General features: G+C 35.0%; 1 protein-coding gene across 1 annotated transcript in view; it reads right to left on the reverse strand.

Moving 5' to 3' along the window:
• Satb2 (SATB homeobox 2) overlaps nt 1-21,696 on the reverse strand; it is a 170,777-nt gene that overhangs the window by 60,222 nt on the left and 88,859 nt on the right. Inside the window, exon 7 of the mRNA XM_026399328.2 lies at nt 11,602-12,074. Within this exon, the coding sequence (XP_026255113.1) occupies nt 11,602-12,074 (473 nt within the window). The remainder of the gene's footprint in view (nt 1-11,601; nt 12,075-21,696) is intronic.

Here is a 21,696-nt window from a genome sequence, read left to right on the forward strand (position 1 = left end):
GCATATACAAAAGTAACACTTGCAGACAAATGTTACTGTAGATATAAATTTTTCAAAGCACTAAAAGACTAGGCACATATGTGTACATGTATATCCGCTGCAGTTGGGTATTCTTTCTCCCTTCTTTGGACAGAGAATGCACAAAAGCACTGATTCTTTCTCAATTATGAGACTTACCATCTTTTATATTATGCCACCATAAAAGCCTTCCTCCTATAGTCATATTATACAACTCTGGCAGGAGATCTACACACTTCGCACTTAGTGACTAGTTGTTGATATATGGGAATATAGGGATCTAAGAAAGCACTGAATGCTTATTTTTACATTTCTGGGACAGAGTGTCCTATCTTGGCTAAACAGCCAGCGACATGCCCTGCCTGGCAGGCTACATATTGAAAGCCTGAATCACATTATACCCAAGAGCTTTTCATTCAGTCTATTGAACCATAATTGAAACTGAAATTTTGAGTCATGCAAACTCCTCTTTAAAACAAATATTCCATATACCCCAAATCTGCAATTTATTAAACAAAACACTTATCTCATAGACAGTTTTCTTCCCAGAGCATGAAATAAAACTTCACATGTGGCACCTGACACATCAGAACACAGTAAGCATGCAACACAAAGTGAATGACTACAGCAGAATATTCTTAAAGCCAAAGCATTCTGTGCTCTATTCAAGGCAATACCTTATACAAATCAGACTTGAGCTCATACAATGGAGGACCTTGGCCAAAACCCAATTTCTGGCAAGTTTACTATTTTTAATCTAATCTATGCAACAGTAGACATTATTAGGTAAACAGTCTCATCTCATTTTCCTCCTTATCACTGCCTCCTTGTTGTCTTTTTAAAAAGTGTTAGGTAGTAGAATGGGGGCTATGCACAATCCAAGTCAAAATTTTCTAAACACATTAGCACCAAAAAGTGAAAGCAAACAGAGAAATGAACAGGTTCCCTTTGGAAAACGTTTTACCCGTGGTGCTCTCAGCTCTGGGCACGTACATGGTTTCTACTCACACCTCAAGTACCTGGCACCAGGGCTGTTTCATTCACAAAGTTCTGGGCCCTGGTTATTCCTAGTTTCCATGAGTATTCTGTGAAACAACTGTTGGCACTCTGCCCAAAAAATTTACTAGCTTTGGCTACTTTGTCAAAACATTGGCAAAAATAGCATTTCCCAAAAACAAAACAAATCAAAAAATACATTTATTGAATATATTTATATCTCAAATGTATCAGATGCCTTTAGATATAAGTAAAGCATTGTATTAACACGAGCTTATTATTATGAAATAGTTATAAAACATTATTCTTTCCTGCTGAAATATTTCTGCGTTAACTTCAATCGCTTCCAGGGTCAAAAGCACCTGTTCTGACATAGCACATGGAACACATCACAGTCCTTACTGTACCACAAAAGGTTCTCTGGTTCAAAAGTCTGTTTATTGGTCGTACTGCCTTGAAAAAGGGACTGTGTCTTTCTTCTGCCACTCTATGATAGCAGCAATGATTGAGAAAAAAGAGGTTGAGTCTGAGCTTGGAATTCAGGCTTACTTGGTTAAAAGTTGGACTCTAATCAGACAGCAATCAATTATTCACCCGAAGGCACAGTTTCCTTGCCCATTAATCTGAGATAATTCTACTTTCCTCATGGGCTCCCTATAGAGGTTATGTGAGTTCATGATATATATTAAAAGTTCAAAAAGTGCTAGCCATCATTATGATGACTAACATAGTCTCTAAATACTTAACATTTGTTAAATGAGCAAGAAAATATATATTCTTATTTTAAACATTCAATTTTAAATATTCAAGTCAATTCAGTTATATTTTGCTAAATGTCTACTTATATAGAAGGCAAAAATTATAAATAACTTTTAGAATGTAGAATAATTAAAATTATTTGGCTCAAGTCTCCTCCAAAGGAAAAGCTAATAAATTATATAATGTGAAATGACCATATGTATATTTCAGATAGCACTAAAATATTAATTTTATATTTCAGAAAAGTAAAAAAACTTTCCTTCTCTAAGTAACTGAAATAATTTAAAATAAGCCTTAATCTGGATAATTTAAATATGGGTCATAATGATTAGTGAATCATGAAGTTAATTTAGCAGGTCAAAACAAACTTTTTATAATGAATTAGGATTAAGAAAACTAGAAAGTATCAGAGTGCTTCAAACATGGTGTGAATATTGTTTCATGAAGGTATATTTTTTGTTTTTTTCTTTCATGGAATCTTTGCTTTAGAAATAGATATACAGATAGAGCTGGAGGTTAACCCAGTTGCACATGTGCACACATCTGTGTGTGTGCCAGCCATAATGTGTAAAGCATTTTTTTTGGGGGGGGGGGTAATCATAGTAAGAGAAGTCTGAAAGTAAATGATAAAAGTCTGGATTGGTAATTTTAGTCACAAAACTTGTAGGTAAAATTGAAACAATCTAGTAACTTCCAATTGATTTCAATTCAATGTGGTTATATACATACATATTTTTTTCACAGTATTTCTGGCCTTTAAACTTAATTTTCTTTATTTGAATAAACATGCACTTAGCCCCAAGCCAAACAGTCAACATTTCAATCAATTTCCATGAAAGGAAACTATATATATATTATTCTATTGCTTTCAATAAGCAATGGAGAAAAGTATATAAGTAATGAGACCTAAAGCTAATGTTTCCTTATATTCCTTTATGAAAATTCTACTTTAATTACAAAACATCATCCAGGATCTGGGATAGAGCTGCATGCTGAAAGCCCAGGTTTCTATTAAGACATACTCACTAGAGGTGAAAGAAAGACTTTACTGAGGACAGAGCCCCCCACCTGCATGAAATGAGTCAATCATTCCTTGTTGGAAAATCATGGGGGAAAAAAAAACTTAGAAAACTATCAGCAAAAGGGAGTGTTTTGTTGTTGTTGTTGTTGTTTTTCCTGTAAAAATGGAGACACCTGAATTTTCTATAATGAGTCCAGTGACTCGTTAACTTTTAAGGACTCTGCACATTGTTCAGGGGCAGAAGGAATACATAGAATAGGAGGTCACCATATTTGCTTCCTCTGATTCTTTGGCATGAATTTTGTGAAGGAGGGAGGAAAAAAAGAAAGAAAAGTTCCATTTCCTGTTACACAAAGTTTCTATCTCAGGTAGATTTACAAGTAGGAGTTGAGTTGTACAGTTTGATAGGTAGCAAATCAACCTTTCCTTTACCCACAAAGCACAAAGTCTGCTTCCCCAAGTCTGAATACATTAGCTCTTTGACCTAGCCAATCTATGTTGTTTTTTGGCTGAGATTAGCCAAAGGTGCTAATTAATATTAGTCTTTATATATGTACAGGAGGAACCAAAGTGAACCTGCTATCTAGAAGGCTATCCTCAAGCTACCAAATAACTTTTGAGACACTGCTATCATGGGAGATATTAATATTATTACAATCTTTACATCTATGAATTCAAGCCAGTGATTCTGAAATGAAAGATTGTTTATTTTATGAAGCAAGCAGGGACATCTCTTCCTACTTTATTAATTTAATGTTCTGAAGTCAAAAGAGGGTATATTATTTGCTTTGAAACTCAATAACATGTTCATGCCTGATCTGCAGCATTTCATATTTACAGCCCATCTTTCAGTGGGTGGACTTCCTTTTTCACACAGATTTCCTTGCCATTTTATAACCAGCTCACTGAACCATGGAGTGAAGACCCCTAGATTTACATTGTGTCCCATTACTCTATGACTTGTGGAATGCCTGTATCTCTGTTGGACATTGAGAAATAATGATGGCTGGGACCAGATGCTGGCTGACAAAGAATTCTGAATATCTTGGAGGTCAAGTTATCTACAAACACAAACTGTATGTGTAATTAAATTATGCATATCTTTGGTTAACAATATGTATAAATCAAACAAAGAAATTGAAAAACAAATCTTGCCACCCTCAAAACTGAATCGTAACACACTAACACTCAGATGTACAAATATTTGGATTGCCAGAATTTTTATTTTGTTGCTACACATCTCTGTGCTACTTCAAAACATATTTAGCCACTCCTTAGACATTTCAACTTTAATAATTTGGGATGTGCATGTACTATAAACATTGTGTCAATAAAGCATAAAAGCAAAATTCATGTCATCTCACACAAAGACGTTTACACTTCTAGCAGCTGACCTTACTGCCAATGTTTCTGATACATCATTCAATCTAATTTTCCAATCCGCTGAAAACATTCTCCAGTTGCTGAGTGACTTCATAAATTGTATTTATGACCCTGGTCTTAAGTTTCTTCAAATGATGTGGCTTTGATGAGTAAACTGCAAAATTTCTGCAAAGTCTCATAAAAAATAAAAAGTAGTCAAACGAGGACAGGTCAACCAAATGAGTTCCTGAGGGATTTTCAGTATCCTGTTCTCTATCAGATAAGACCAGGGTGCACAGCTTTCTCAAGCATGGACTTTGATAAAAATCTGGAAATGGGGTAACTCTGACTTTTTTTATTATTATTAAACTGAAGAAGGAGCAAGATACCAAATTAGAGACCAAATGTTATAAAAGAGTAGCACATTTTGCAAAACACATCTGTGCTTTCACAGAAAACATGTTTCTAGTTGGCTCAGCAGAACTACCTGAGACACAAGATGAACCTAAAATTTTCTGAGTTATGGCATGCCCTGCTGGGGGGCAGGGGGAATGATATACTCCATTAATAACAATCCTGGCAGAAGTCTTGTTTTCAAATGATGCAAACTTCTCCTTGCTGGCTCCTTGGGTAAGGACATTTCCTAAGCTCTGTCACCAAGGAAAAGGGCAAGCAGTGCAGACAGGGCATGAGGATCACACCTAATTTCCCTTTTCTGGCATTCTAATGCTCCCATTCACACGTGGCAGCACATCCATTCCACTGGATTTAGCCTAGTTTGGATCAAAGCTTCCTCTACTTCATTTAACAGATTTGTTCAGATGGAAGGTCTCAGAGGAAAAACAATGTTAGTAAGTGGGGATTTCTGAACATATGAATATGTAGGTCATTGGATTTTTAAATAAATTAGAGAATAGTTTATCTATTAAGGAAGATTCACTGTACATATTTTATGAAACTTGCTCATTATAGGTCAGTGGACATCAGTAATATTAAGTCTTTTAAAAGATCGTCAAAAGATTTTTCATACTTGCATAATCCTACAATTGATTTTTTAAGTCCATATTGTAACAAGGCAAAATAATGCCTAAGATTAGGATTCATAACTGTCAAAATGCAAAGACAGAAACACAAATAAGAAACTTATTTCATGTCCATAGACCTATTAAGTGAAAGTATGTCAACACTAAGACAAATTCAGGATATAGACAAAAAAGAAAGAGTATGGGAAAAATTAAACCTGACAGAGCAGGTTTAATTTTCTGAAATTATTACTTCAGAGACACCATCTACACCTCTACATCCCTGACAAAGCACTGAAGATTAAGTAGGGCCAAGGAGCAAAACTACTCTGAAACTCACATGATAACATCAGTCACCTTTCAAACTTAGTAAGGATGGTTTTCATTCAAGTCTACTTTGATAGAACTTTTAAGGCCTCATACCTCATATCTGTTTCTTCCCAATCTCATTCATATTCAATTCTCTCTCTCTCTCTCTCTCTCTCTCTCTCTCTCTCTCTCTCTCTCTCCCTCCCTCCCTCCCTCCCTCTCTCTCTCCCTCTCTCTCTCAATATCCCTAAGTCAGTAGTCATCTGGATAATATCAATAGCAATCCAATGACTTGTAGAGTTACAGGTTTAATATAATAGTAGTGATAATAGTTTCAAAGTGAAACTCTTTCTATTAGTCCCATAATAGTATATGGCTTTTGTTTTGTGAAAAGAATGAGCATAAAACTGACAAAACTGAAGTTTTAGGGTTTTTTGTTTGTTTGTTTGTTTCTGCTCGGGATTGAACTCAGGGACACTCATTCTATTACTGAGCTACATCCCCAGTCCTTTAGTCCTTGATTATTTTGAGATGGAGCTTGCTAAATTGAGTCTGACCTTAAACTTGCAATTCTCCTCTCCTGTATTGCCGAAATAACAGGTGTGTGCCAATGCACCCAATTTAATGAAGATATACTTTATTCAAACTACTACTGGCATGATATGACCAAATGTCAAGTAGGCTAGCAATGACATGGACCTATAATCTGGAATTTAAAAAAAAAATCCTGAGATTAAATACTCCCATGCAAGTGATTTGTTAAGTCAGGGCTTCACAGGAAACTGGTGAGATATAAGGAGGGGAAGAAATGCAAGCAAAGTCCCAGGCATGGCCTGATTCTGCAGAAAGTTCTGGAGAGGAAGAGCAGTCCCTACCACAGTAGACAAGGGAGCTGGGCTGTCATCTTCCTGTACCATCAGACCATTGTCTAACTAAGCATTTCCAGCTCTCTGCCAGTGTGAGCAAAGCAAAATCCAGTCACCCAAGGAGAGCCCTTAAATGAAATGCCCAACAACAGATAGAAGCTTTTAGAAATGAAAGCCTGGGGTGGGGCATCAAAAACAGAGCAGGGATGTTGTGTGCCTCAACTTCCACTGATGTACTGACCATAGCATCTTGCTTAGTGACTACAGTGAAAGTGCTCAGAAATGAATCATAGGATTACCTGAATATTAAGGACCAGGTCAGAAAATACCTTATCACTTTCACCTTACTGTTCTCCTGGAATCCCATTTGCCATGGCATGAAAAGCCAGTCTAACCATTTCTTTTAAAAGACTGGTAAAGACATGGTGCTTGGCAGCATTCTGCACCAGAAATCAGAACTATGTTAGTCTCATGGTCCCACTAGAGCCCACAATGGCATTTCAAGACTTCAAATAAAGTCATGAAGCTGTATCTCTTGCTCAGAACAAGTGACACAATTTTTATGTTCTTAGAAGAGACAGTAAATGTTTTTGTTAACACACAGAGAAAAGTAAGAAAAAGAACCCACAATAATAAAAGAATCAGGTTGTCTCTCTCTGACTCCAGCAATGGCCATGACCTTGTCATGAATCATGGGTGGGGCACCATTTCATCAAACAAATTCACTTTATGCTTCTTAAAGGCATATTTATTAAAATAAAATGCATTAAAAACAAGCTTTTGGAAATATAGTCCTCAGTGTTATTTCATCAAATGGTACTATGGCAATGATTCTGCCATACATAGCAACTAGTTTCTCTGTAAAGAGCTGGCATTTTCAAATGCTATTTATTATGAATTTTAATTTTTCATCAAAAAGTCTGAAGCATGAGAAATGAAGCAGATAAGGTATTTTATTTCCAATTCTAGCTGTATTTTAAATATTTATATATGATTTCAGTTTATATACACATACACAAGCTAGATTTCTTCTTGGTAAAATCACCAAGTACATATTCAGGAACACTAATTGTAGGGTGATAAAAATGTATTTATTTGCTTTCTTATTGAATTTGATAATAAATGAGTACTAAAGATCATGAAAATATTTTTTTCTAGAAAATATTCAAGCATATGAGGATATCTACATATTAGTAATTAAGTCTGATATCAGCTTTAGGTGCCCATCAAATGAATGATCTGAATGTGTTGCTCTGAGTAAAAAAAAAAAAAAAAAAAAGGTTACAATTCTTTTCTATCCAAAGACTAACAATTCATTTATATTATCTGTAACATTAGTTTTTTTTATTATAGCTGAGAAATTATTATGTCACTCATAAATGTCTGAGTCCACTCAAAACCGCCCATCCATTTGGAAAATCCATGGTGGGTTTCGTGGGAGCATAGTAGACCATATTTTCCATTTAACAATGCTGCTGGTAAAACCAGCTGCCCAGTCTTGCTGTTAGTGACTACAGTACACATAGCAAAAACAATCTGCCTGCTGACCTCCTGCTCAAGTTCAAACTATGTCATTCTGTCAATACCATCTACCTTGATTAGGTTGGGCTTTATACACAACAGGTTATGATCCCAGTGGGATGAAAAGCTTTCCCAAATTAAAAGCAGAATTTTAAAAGGAAATACTCATACATTCCTATGCAGTTTCCATTTGATATCCTCAAGGCTGGCCCAGGAACTCAAGCTCATGTTGATTGAAAGTGAATGTTTCTTTCTGGGTGTAGCCATCTTGCAAATTTAATGGAAGGAGGAAAATAATAAAATGTGTTCCATGCTTCAATTAGACATTTTATAACTTGACACTTCAAAGATGGAATGCCAAAGAAAAATCATTAATCCATAAAAAGAGACAAAATGGACTGTGTAGAAGACAGACCTGTAGGAGTCCAGTGCTTTGGCCAAGCACACCCTCTCACCAAGACTGTCTATCTTTGGTCTTGCCTCTCATACTTCATGCTATTTGGATAAAAATATATACTGTATTTGCTTCTAAAATCTAAAGTAATACAACTATGCTTTCAATTTTATCTTTAGCCAAAGGAGCTGTATACATAACCAGGCAATAAAATGTTGGCTAGGCATGAAATGCCTATTCATGCACATGAATGATAGATGAAAGAACACACACACAGAGAGAACCGCAAAAACAGTCAAAAGATGCATCCTTCCAATTTGCATTTTGCAGTAGTTTGCAACAGATTTGCTCAAAAGGACCACAGCTTTTCATAAACCCAGTCCAGAGATAACTGTAGACACACAAATGCTATAGCCTAAGCACTTCAACTCACAAGAGTAAAGTGATAGAGCAATGTTTGGAGCATTCTTGGCTCTCCCAAACCTCTGAACTCATTTTCAAGTGATGTGAACTATCTGTCACTGACAGAATGCATAAATTAGCTAAGAGTCAAAGAAGCAAGAGATTTCACCACTCTTTGTCCCCCCTCATACCTAACATGTCAGTACCAAACCTCAAGCTAGCCCACTCTGTTTTCTTCCCTGTTCCCAGTTCAGCAGTTCCATCATTGCTGAAAATTATTACCTATAATTACATTTTGGGGTCCATCACTAGTTTGTGCTAACTTCAGCAAGGACCCAAACTACCTCACAAATACTTTAATCTCAAATTGACTGCTTTTAAGTTGTCCACCTGCTTTTAGTCTTCTTTGCAACCCCAAATTTTTTTATTTATTTATTTTTAATTAGTTGCTCAAGCAACAAAAAATTTGAGAAAATGTGGTTTGCTTCTGTATCCTCAACAAGTAGTTATTCTTGACTCCTAAGGCCTGGCTCCTCCCTCTACTACTGAAATGAAACTATACTGTAAAATTTGCCAAAGACTTCTCCCAACCAATCATCAAATCTTATAGAGCAGTTTCAAGCTTCTCCTTTATGGACTTTACACACATGAAGAGTCCTTCTGGAAACTACTTATGCATTCTCTCCTCTCACCACTATTCCTCCACTCCATCTCCACCTGCCCCAGCTCTTCTGGCATTTCTTCTGTCTCTCTTCTTGGTGTTGTGGGTTGGTGATAGTTCTTCCACTTCCATTTCCTAATTCTTTAAATTCTGGGCTCTGTGAAAATTCTTCTAATTTCTTTCTCTACCCCTGACAACTCTTCTCAGTACTAAACTCTTATTTTCAAGGACTGTTGTAAATCTTCAGAAGAAGTCTGCTAACATTTTAAAGTCAAAATAAATCATTCCAAAACAATCACTGTAACCTTATTCCAACCAATCTTTCAATGTCCTTCTTAATTCTTTTAATACTACACTCTTATTCTCAGTCACAAACCTTGGCATTATCTCGATTTCCCTCTTTACCCACTCATATACTTTCTGTGAATTTTATTCCCACAATATTTATTGACTCACAACTCTACTCCATTGCCACCAACCTAGTTTAAAACTTCCCCACTTTTCAGCTGGATACTTATGGCAGCCTTTGAAATGATCTTCTCTTACTCTCGTAAGAAAAGGGGGAAAAACCTTCCCAAGATCTAGTTTTGGTTATTGGATCACAGAATATTCCTACATAAGACCTTCAAGAGTCTCAAGTACCTAAAGATCAAAGTTCTTAGCATGACCCTGTTCCCATCACCATCTTTAAGTTTTATGATCTATCTTTATTATAAACTACCAACTATTCCCACATTTTTGATGCAACATTTTCTCGTGAATCTCCTTAGCTAAAATGCTCTTCTTCTCCATCTTTGCCTATTGAATTTCATTTAATTTTCAAGATCTAACACCCCAACCTAATACTCTAGTTAGTTGTTTACATGTGTTCAACCATGATGTTTTTCATCTTTTCATCTGCACAGAGAGAAGCTTGCTGCCTCACATTTAGTAGGGTGGCTAACTCCAGCCTACTGTGTTCTTGAAGACTTATCACATATATTCTGGAATCCTGGAAGTATTCCCCAACCCAAACTCACCATAAACCCCCATTGTGGTATTTGCTTACACTATCCTGTGTTGTTTAACATACACTATCCTGTGTTGTTTAACATACATTATATTTTATATAACTATTTGGTTATATTTTGTCATATTAAATCAGATTAGATCTCAGAGGCTAAGCACCTTTACTTTTTCATTACTCATACAGACAGGTTTGATTGATAGTTTTCAAAGTGAGGCTCCCAAGCCAGTAGCATCAGTATCACCTTGGACCTTATTGGAAATAAAATTTGGGATGGTGGGGGGGTCCTAACTCAGAACTAACTGAATCAGAAACTCTGGGGTGGGCCCGTAAATCTGTGTTTTAACAGCCCTCCAGGTAATTTTAATGTATAGAACAACTGTGATAGTATTTCATGACCAAAGGATAATTTATCTAATTTATGTGTTCTGAAATGCATACAAGTTTTGAAGAGGTAAAGAATAATTAAGAACCACAGATGGCAAAGAACCTTTCAAATAAACATATGAGTAAACTGTTTACCTTTTATCATTCAATGTTATATTGTCATATATTCTTCTAAAACATTAAAAATACGAGCAAGTGATCTGTTATCAATATCTCAAATCTAACTTGCACATTTTGAAGGGATTAGAGAAACTGTGACATAATATAAAAGTTCAAAACAAGATAAACAATAGATTAGGCATGCATAAATAGTTTTACAATTTATCTAACAACAAAAAACAAGGGAATAATAATCACAGAATTTGGGGCTGGGGATGTGGCTCAAGCGGTAGCGCGCTCGCCTGGCATGCGTGTGGCCCGGGTTCGATCCTCAGCACCACATACAAACAAAGAGGTTGTGTCCGCCAAAAACTAAAAAATAAATATTAAAATTCTCTCTCTCTCTCTCTTAAAAAAATAATAATAATCACAGAATTCAAGATAAGGTTAAGTCCAGGGACAAGTAGATGAAGAGGTAAGGAGGAACATAAACACAGACCCAAGCTATTAGTACTATTCTGGGTCCTGAACTGGGTAGTAGATTCATAGTAGGTTCACAGATGGTCATTACACTACTAAAATTAATTAGTTTATTAATTAATTCAGGTCATGCATTGATCAAATGGTGAAATATTTCAAGATCAAAGAAATATTAACATAATTATATGCACTCTGATATGCCTAAAAATTTTAAAGAGATAAATAAGAATTAAGACATGTCACAGTTGTATCCCTAATATCTTTCTTAACCACTGATTATGATGAATGTTAACTGTACCTGTGTACGGTTGAATGCCACTCTTGCAAAGACAGCTTGGGATACACTGGCCCTCTTCAGCTCATCTCTAACTTGCTGGTAGATATCTGGAGAGACTTCCACAGAAGAGTTGGTTGGCTCTGGCTTAACTGCTCTAGGAATTGGTGGATGGTTCAGGAACTGCTGGTTGATGGCTTGAGGATGCTGGTGAGCCAGCAGCCGACTAACGGCAATCTGTTGGTTTATCAGATGGGCCATGGCAATTTGTTGCCTGACAAGTTGTGGACTGAGCTGTGGGGAAAGAAGACCAGGGCTCATGATGGGCTGTAACGCGGGCACTTGATTTCGGATTGGAGTACTGTGGTGGATTTGGCTATGAGGAGACTGTTCGTTGGTTTTCCCCAGGGATGCCAGCTGGTTCATATTTGGTAAATGCATTGGACGCTGGCCCAGAACACAATAGTCTGAAAGGTTTTCTCGTTCCACTCTTTCCACTGTTAAGAGATAAAAGTGATAATTCGTATTACTTTCATTGTTAAATTTATTGTTAATATAAAGAGTTCTGAAGTATCACATTTTTTGTAAATTCATGATACAAACTTTTTTCAAACAAAGCTGGAAGCCCCAGAATAAAAGTGTTATTTTTTTCTGGGAAAATGTTACAATAGCTGATTTTTTTTTTCATAGAAGATATGAAAGTAAAAACTTTCAACTTTCTTGAAGCTTTAAAAGTAAAGTATCCAAGACAGAAACCACACCATTTCAAATTCTAAATTCACTCATATTCCCACGCTCTATCATCTCTCCTCATTCACAATCCTGAGAAACATAAAAGAACTAGTTATTCTTATCTTTTGTAATTCATCATCAGTGTAATTCATGTATAGCACATGGTCCCCAGGAAATGACCAGAACAATAATTCCTTCTCAATTAACTGCTACCTTGTAATAAAAATCTCATATAAATACTATTATATCACTATGGATATTTTCATAGAAAATGTCTACTGTATAATATACCCATTTACCTCATTTGCAATTGCATTTATAGGAATATTTAAGAAATGAATTTTTCAGTGATTGTGATATGCATTGAGATAAAAAAGAAATTTCATAAAATTCATAATAGCACCTTGAATTGTCATTGATTAAAGTTAACCCAATACCATGCCAAGAGAAATAAGCCAAATTCAAAAATTCAAGGGTTGAATGTTTTCTCTCATATGCAGAAGCTAAAGTAAAATAACAAAAAGGGAGAGGGAAGCTAGGATAACATAAAGAACCAATCAAATATAAATTAATAGACAAGGAAAAGGAAATCTAGTAGAGTAGAGGAAGAAGATTGGGAGAGGGGAAGGAGGATGGGAGGATAAACAGGGAAGGAAAATGGGGGAGTCATGAACTGAAATCAATTTCCATGATTATATGAGTTTGTAAGGATGAACCCAACTATCATGTATAACTATAAAGCTCTAACAAAAATAAATAAATAAAGGGCCTTACAGTAAAAAATAAATCAATAAGTTTCTCCTCATTTTCCTGGTTATCTATTAAATGTTATCATACTTTACTAAAGATTTAAAGATTAATCTTGAAAGAGAGAATAAAAATTATGTATCATAGATGTACAAATATAAGGCAATTTTACTTATTCCCCAAGTTTAGGAAAACAGGGGTTACCTCCTAGTCAAATCCTTATCTAAGCACTATATTACTATTTTATTATCTAATATAAAGTTTTGTTTGGAGAAAATATGTTGAGTTATAACAACTCCATTATCATTGGTTTTAAGAGCTTATAGGTATAATCTATCCATATCTGTTTTTGAGAGCAAAATTTCAATAGTAATTATTTCTTAAAATTCCAAATGTTCGATATGATTATACGAAAGTCTATCAAAGATAACATTAAGAGGCAATGTTTGGGGTGGTTACATGTTAGGGATCAAAAGGATTCACCTGCAGGACATGCTTTTTAAAAAGTTTATATACCATCTGATTCAAATGATATGTCAAGATCATTGTACTCTCATGTGTAACTAATTAAAACAAATTTTAAAAAGTAAAAAAATAATAATAACTGTCTATTACACAAATGACATTTGCAGTTTGGCACAGAATTTCTAGTGAAAGAATAGTAGTATTTTTACCAAAAAAAAAAAAATACTGAGGTTCAAAAAATTAGGGTAGAAATTATGTGCACTGCAAAAATGGATGAGATGGCTCAAAACAGGAGATTTAGTAATGACAAATCACTGTTGCCAAATCACAAGTGAAGAATTTGAGTAAAATCAATCAATCAATAAAATCAATAAATGGAAAAAAATAGTATTTTAAAATTAGTATCTTATATAACAGGATTTTAAAATATGTATAGGGAAGTAAATTAATATGTTAAAAATTTAGGTAGAAAAGCTTATATATTTAAAATTTCTCATTGAAGAAAGAGGTAAATTCCCATATCTTGGAATTATAATATATTATATTTAAATAGTATTTTTTACTCCTTTAAAAAAATGATTTGGGGGGTAACTTTTCAATGAACTCCCAAATAAGTCAAAAGTTTACCTCACATTCCTTTAAGGGTTCAATTTCTAACTTAATCTTTTCAATGTAATTCATTTTAGTTTACATATCACCTTTCCTTCATAAAGTTCAAGGTAAACAAATTGTTTTAATCGTCTCCAAAAGCATATATTTCCCAATCATTGTATTAATTAAACTTTAAAGTACATAGTCTTAAAACCAAACCCAGCAAATGGTTAGGAGCCTTCAGATAAGGTAATCTAATACAGTCTCATTGAAAGGAATTACTATTATAATTTCCTTATTGAAAGAAGATGTAAAGAAACCATGAACTACTTCCAGAGTAAAGTCATACTTTATAGACAGAAACACCTGGCTTCAGGTAAACACTTGATTCATTTGTGTTTGTTTGCTTGTTTTTTTAATTCAAAGTAAAGATAAATTTAATATTAAATTGTTATGTCTTCATAACATAGTTTAATAGCTACTTAAAAAGCATAAACTGCCCTCTCTTATAGAATGCATTATTTTCAAAAATTTGATTACATTTGAAGGAGTTTACTTTCTTGAGATATATTTAAAATAACATCACAACAAAAACCTCCATTCATACATTATTATGACTAAAAAAATCTAGTCATAATTGTGCATGCAATTAAATGTAAATGTTAGAGTTCCATAAAACCTATTTGAATGGGTGCAGTAAGATTCAGAATAATAATGTATTAAGCTTATGAGTAAGAATTACTCCTATCCTTATAAGTTCCTAGATTCTTTTAACTTAATATAGTTAAGAACTGTGAATGTGGAAGTATACTTAGAGACAGGTAGTAACACCATTAAGTATTAACTACTTCATAAACCTAAACGAAGAAGTACGCATTCAGGTGCTACCCGCTACCCATCCAGTCAGAGAAGTGCCCTACAGAGGAACTGGGGGAGTGAAAGAAAACCTGACCAGTGCAAGGCATCAACTGCTTCCTTAAGCTTGGCCAGCTTTGCTTTTCTTGTACTGTCATTACTTCCAAATTTTTATAAAATTTTTGAATTTAAACATGATCTCTCCTAATTTTTATGTTTTGGCAACTAAGTTCACTTTCAAAATACAACTCAAACCAAACATTTCTGATTGTTAAATCCAGTTCAAGAGCTATCAGTTTTTAAAATTCCACCTAACAGACTAACAACACACCTTATGATTTTCAGTCCCTGACAACTCTACCAATCAAAGTCAGGTCTTTTTGCTTCTAAAATATATAGGAGGAAGAAAAAAAAAAAAAAAAACATCATCTCGACGTTAAGAATGCTTAAAGATCAAATGCTCATCAACAGGCTGCACTGCACCTCCACTGACCAAGGCAGCATATGATTTCAGTAATGGGTTGCACAGATTTTGCCTAATCTGAGAAACCTTCTCATTTACTTCTAGCTGGCACTCTTATAAAAATAACATCAGAACAATATTTTTAGCCTCTTAAGTTACAGCAGGTGAAATACAAGTGCTCTTAAAAAATAAAAAGGAAGAAAGAAAGCATCAGAATGTGCCAGATTCCCCATCCCCCACTGAAAATGAAGTGAGAACATCACTACTTCTTTTCCTCTTTTCTTTCCTCCCTTCCTCCATTCCTGCTTTTCTTTCTTCTTCCTCTCTTTCCCCACTCTCTTTTTCTGTCTCCTTTCTGCTTTCCCTTCCTTCTCTCTAAATAATTAGAAAGTCATAACCAGGGCTGGAGCACAGAACCAACTGCAGCACCTGGTTTTCTTTCTCCTTTTTCACTCTCATGGAAAACCCCATGTTAAGTCTGTCTGAAACCAAAACAAGAGCAACGTGGCTCTGAGGCTCACTGAGTCCCTGCAATGTTCAGCCATAGATCAGAAGTGGTAAAAAACAATGAAGGATAAAAAGCTCTGTTCCCTTTCACAAGGGGAAGCACCCCAAATAAAGTCAACAGACTGAAAGAAACACAACCGCTTCCAGGGCTTTTAAATCCGAGCTGCATTTTCATTCACAGTGAGCTTGATTCAGCTGTGGCCAACTCGTGCAGGAGACTGTTGGAGCACAAAGTGCTGGAAAGTCCCCAGACAGGACACAGCTTGGGGAACTGTCCAGGAAAGGGGGCCCCCCAAATGCTTCTAGGCCTAGTAGCTGCAAGGCTTTTTGTAGTGACTTCCAGCCTCTGAGAAAGGCTCCCAGCCCAGCAGCCTTGTAGGCAAATGGTTAGATCTGGAGACTGTTCAGCCTTCTGCAAAACTCAAGAGTTCCAAAAGGCACTTCCAGATTGCTTTAAGCTGTCTGTGACTTCGTGAAAACTAAAGAGAATGGGCCACCATTCTCTAAACACCACCCCCCACCACCACACACCAAGGACTGTGCCATTTAACTTCAAAGTAGGTGGGGCCTTTGTAGCTGGTTATTAGATTGAGGGGTAGGAGGGCTCCTAAAACCCCACCTAGTTCTAAGTTAGAAATTGATGTTCTAACCAAGAGTACCCAAGCACCATTGGCTATTCAGATACACATGATTCATGGCCATTCACAGAAAGTTACACACCTCCTCAGGGATTTATATGCATTACAATTAAAAAAGACATTTGATCCAAAAATCTCTCTCTTTTTTTTTAAATTTCAAGCAATGTTACTATCCAGGAAATCAAACCAACTATTTATTTTAAATATCGCAAATCCCAATACATAGTTACATATTTTAAGTTATTGCAAAAACATTTTCAACACACACACACACACACACACACAGTATTATATGCCAATATTCTAAATATTCTGGCACTTAACTCATTTTATTGCAAATTCTTTATTGCAGTTCTGGGTAAATATCTTTTCAGCTGTCAGGAAAGATGTATGGCTACAAACAGAGACTTCATGGCTAAACTGCCAGGGTTCGAATCCCACCACTGTAATTTGGGAGACGTGAAGCCTTGGCAGGTTACTTAACTTCCCTGTGCCTTAGTCTCTTCATATACAAAGTGTGGGTCAATAATTGTTACACCATAAAGGAAAGTTACACAGATTAAATGAGTTAATGTATGTCAATACTTAAAACACACAACATACACAGTTCAGGTCTTTGCTACGTCACAGAGGCTCAAAGTGTGATCCTTCAGTATGAGTAACATCTGGAAGGCAAGTAGAAATACTAATTCATGGGGTACAAATCCAAATCTCTTAGGGTTCTTATGTGTGCTAAGATTCCAAGTTATTCGTAGGTACACTAGAGTTTGAGAATCAATGAGGTATATTGCCTTTGCTTTTATATTGTCCTTTCAGATTATTCCAGATGCTTTTAACTGTCAAATGACTTTTATGTGTGCTAAAGTTTGAGACTCATTACACGGTATTATCTTTGCTTTAATGTTGCTGTCTTTTGAGATTATATCAGACACAATTGACATATTCCATTTTTCTCTCATCCCTAAATATACTAAAGATTTAATCTTACTGAATTTTAACTATGTTAAAAATGTAGCTAAGCATATTTTAAAATTTCTCTATAACTTCAGAAGAAGCACTGATTGGACCTGGTGTTAAATGGCTATTCAAGACCAAATCCTACTTTCAGAGGTGTGGGATCTGAGACAGTATGAGCTTCCCTGGGCAGTAAACCTTCCTAAGGCAGGTTTCCTACCAAGAGTGCCAAATGCAAACCTGTTGTCTTTCTTACCTCAGTACCTAATACACCTCTTTCAAACTTCACTCTTGGTAGGAAACATGTCTTCCAAACTCCTTGCCTTAGGAAAAATCTTAACTCAGAATTCTAAGGGAAAAGTTTAGATGATCTGTAGTATTTTGCGAAAAATCTTTGTTAAAATGATATTATAAATTTCAGAAATATTTGTGTAATTATGATTAACAGATAAAGCATCACACTCCAAAAATTTTTATTAGGACATTCTGGCCAATGTCTACTTTCTTCCAAAATATCATCTAAAGAACTGCAAACTTTTCTTTTGGTTTAAGTAACTAGGCCATGTTATATCACTTTTGAAAATAAATCCCTATACTTTCTCTCATTATCAAAATGGAATCCTAGGCCCCATGATATATGCAAGAATAAGTTGCTATTCATTTTCTCCAAATAAAGCTTAGAAGTTCGTATTCGGACCTTTGAAATAGGAGATAGAATAGATGAGAGCTGAAATGACATATCTCACAACTTTTTTGAAATTAATCTTATAGAAATACATAGTTTTCAGTTTCAACACTTAATATGAATTAAAAATTGAAAAAAAAATGAGGATGTTTTAAATGTATGTATACTACATTTATATCAATCCAAAGAGAGACAGAAAGCATTTGTTGTACTTGTGAAGGCAAATGTGTAATGGCTTGCTTTTGATTTTCCAGAGAATGTGGAGGCATTAAAAATGTCCTAACTGTATATGTACACACAGACACACAATTTTTCCTCTTCAATTTAGTGCTTCCCTCAGCTAAATTTCATTATTTTTATAACATCTATTTACTATCAACGCTATGCAAAGTAGACATAAAAAAATTTCAATGTTCGAAATATACTCCAGTGACTTAAGTGCCTCAAAGTATGGTTTCTGAGGAGAATTTATGAGCAAAAGGAACAGAATCTAATTGGCACAAATGCATGTCAATCGCAGCAAGACAGCACAGGATAGGTGGAAAGAAGAGCAAACAGAGCTTTCTGCCATCTGGATTCTAATTGGGTGATTCTGGGGATTACCTGTAAATTGGTTTTATAGTCACCTTCTAGGTTACTTATCTAATATCATATTAAAGAGCATTACTGCTAGTGTTTTCAAAACAATTCTTCCACAGAATATATGCTTCTTGATTCTTAAGCAAGAGTTTAAGACTTTTCCTAAGACATCTCTCTGAGAAACTCCCCATTACAACAAATACAACACTAGCTAGTGTGCTGGTAATAAAAGTAGTAGCTGTAGTAGTGTTAATGGTCTTGCAAGTTTATCAAATAGTGCTAAAAAGATAGCTAATGTTTCCAAAACTATGATCCTAGTGTTTTGATGCAAACCTTAACACAGCTGCTTTTGTGAAATAGCCCCTGGAATTTGTCCATAGTTATAATGTGTGGAAAGTAATGAATTGGGTAAAAGGCATGAGAAATTTACAGAATCTCTGGCCTATGGATTTTTCTTTAAGCCATTAAGACGCTTATGCAAATGTAAACAGATTAGCATGAATGAGTGCTAATGGATTCCTTAATAAGATAACACTCTAGTATTCCCCAGAACCTCTCTTAGAAACCCTGGCTAAAAGAATATAGCCAACACCCCCCCCCAAAAAAAAATAAACCCAAAAACAAAAACAGCAGAAGTTCTCTGTAACTACTTCAACCCCAGAAAGTCATCTGCAAGTGGTTACTGAGGTAAGACAGACAACAGGTTTGCATGTGGCACTCTTGGTAGGAAACCTGCCAATCAAATCAGTAATTTTGAATTGGTATCCAAACCTTTGAGCATAAAAAGCAGACAATCTTGAGCATATGATTGCCTGTATTTCCAAATCTTTACCCCTTGTTCCCTGCTCTTCCCCTCCAAGCCCCAACACCTTGGAAACCAATTTTAAAGAAAATTATACTGTCCAATACCAGAGAAGTTAAAAAAAAATCTGTCAAATGTAGAGAAATATTTATGGATATTTAAAATGAATAGGGCTGCTAGCTATAGCCTTATAAATAGAATAAACAAATCACATGGCCAGTGAACTAGTTTGGGGGAATTGTTTGTTTATTTGTTTGTTTTGCCTTTTTCTACATAATTCAAAGTCAAGTTCTCAGGGACTGAATGTTTCACAAGTATTTATTAATGGATCTCCTTTAGGGAAAAAAAAAAGGCTTTCTTTAAATGCAGGAATTTTCATATCTATAAACCTAATACGCCTCTTTCAAACTGCACTGGCATTTTGGGTATCATCAAGTCCTACCATTTACATAATAGCTGAGGCAGGGAACTTAACCCTTCTATATATTGTTGTTATTTAATTCCTTCAACAACTATATAACCCAGCTGTTAACATCCCCACCTAATTGAAGAAGTAGAAGTTCAGAAAAACTGGTGTCACAAACCTTAAAGGTAAAGACAGAATTAAAAGAAAAAATTCAAACTTGTGTCTTTAAGGCACTAAAGCCTGTCTCCTATTGCTTAAGCTAAGCTTACCAAGTTGGGGCGCAAGACCATTAATGGTTTTAGGGTTTGGGTCAGGACCAAATGACTTCCTTTCAGACCAATTCTGCTTTCTGTTCGTATGTGTGCATGCACACAAGTATGTGATATGTACATGCATGTGTGACATGATAAATGGATGAGTTATCTGAATGGTAAGAGCTACACACACACACATACACACACACACACACACACAAAATTTAAGTTATTTATCTAAGTAACCCACTTGTGAATCATTCTGATGTGACATAGAGTGAGAAGGCTGGTCAATCCTAAAACATGGTGAAACCAATGTTTTCTCAATAATTGAATCATCTAATCACAAATAAGATTATTCACATTTTTGTTTAATTCATGTGAAAAATATTTATTAATCAATTACTATATGCTAAGAGTGATGGCAGCCCCAAAAGATACAGTACTGGATAATATCAGATTTAAAAAAAAAAAACCCTCCATCTATATTTTTGTTTCAGATAAGTTAACTATTTGGAACATGTTTCTGAGCCTATACCATCTGCCTATGATTTAAAGTAAATTTCTATTTGATAATAAAATACCTATCTTGTCAGTTTACTAGCAATCCATTCTACTTATCTACAACACAAATATACACTAATTGTTTTTATTTTTACATATTCTCCCCACACACATTTTTTTTTCCATCAGTCAAGAAAGCTTTCTCCCACAATGAGTGTCAGCAGCACAAAATGCCAACCAACTGATGAAATACACAAATCACACAACCAAGAGCTTTGGCAAGTGCTTTACAAAGTAAAGAGTGTTTCTATAAGTAAAGAGTGTTTCTTTGAAACAAGTAGCCAACAATAAATAAACTATGGTAAACACACTCATAGAACATGGCAATAGCTTGAGAATCTCAGGCAATCCCAACAAACTCACATATGATTGAACTATATTAAAGTGACAATCTACAAGTTTGACCCATAAAAATGGCAATTCTGTATGATTCAACCCGGTGTTTATTTTGACTCCTATCTCTGAGCTGGGCTACCTATTAACACTAAACAAACTTATTGTTCCACCCTCCAAAGTCTTTCAAATTATTCTTATTATTAATTTTTTAAATGTAAATATAACACTAATTTCCCTGGTAAAATATAACAACATATCATCTTTGTATATTAAGTATACCCAGTTACAATAAATACTTGTGATTTATTCTCTTCTACTCAATAACTGTTAGGTAAGAAATCAATTAATCATATGAAAACCATTTTCTGTTAATACAAATATGGACAGACATGATTGCAGAAGCCAGATCTAACATGCTGTATCTTTCAAATATAAATCTACACCATTAAAACAAATGACTGAAAAATCCTATTACCAGAAGAGTTCACTAAATATAATTAAAGAAAATATTTAGGAGTCTAAAAGAGCTGAAGGGCAAAAG

Source organism: Urocitellus parryii, chromosome 1 (assembly GCF_045843805.1).
Source record: "Urocitellus parryii isolate mUroPar1 chromosome 1, mUroPar1.hap1, whole genome shotgun sequence".
In the NCBI taxonomy this organism is placed as follows: domain Eukaryota; kingdom Metazoa; phylum Chordata; class Mammalia; order Rodentia; family Sciuridae; genus Urocitellus; species Urocitellus parryii.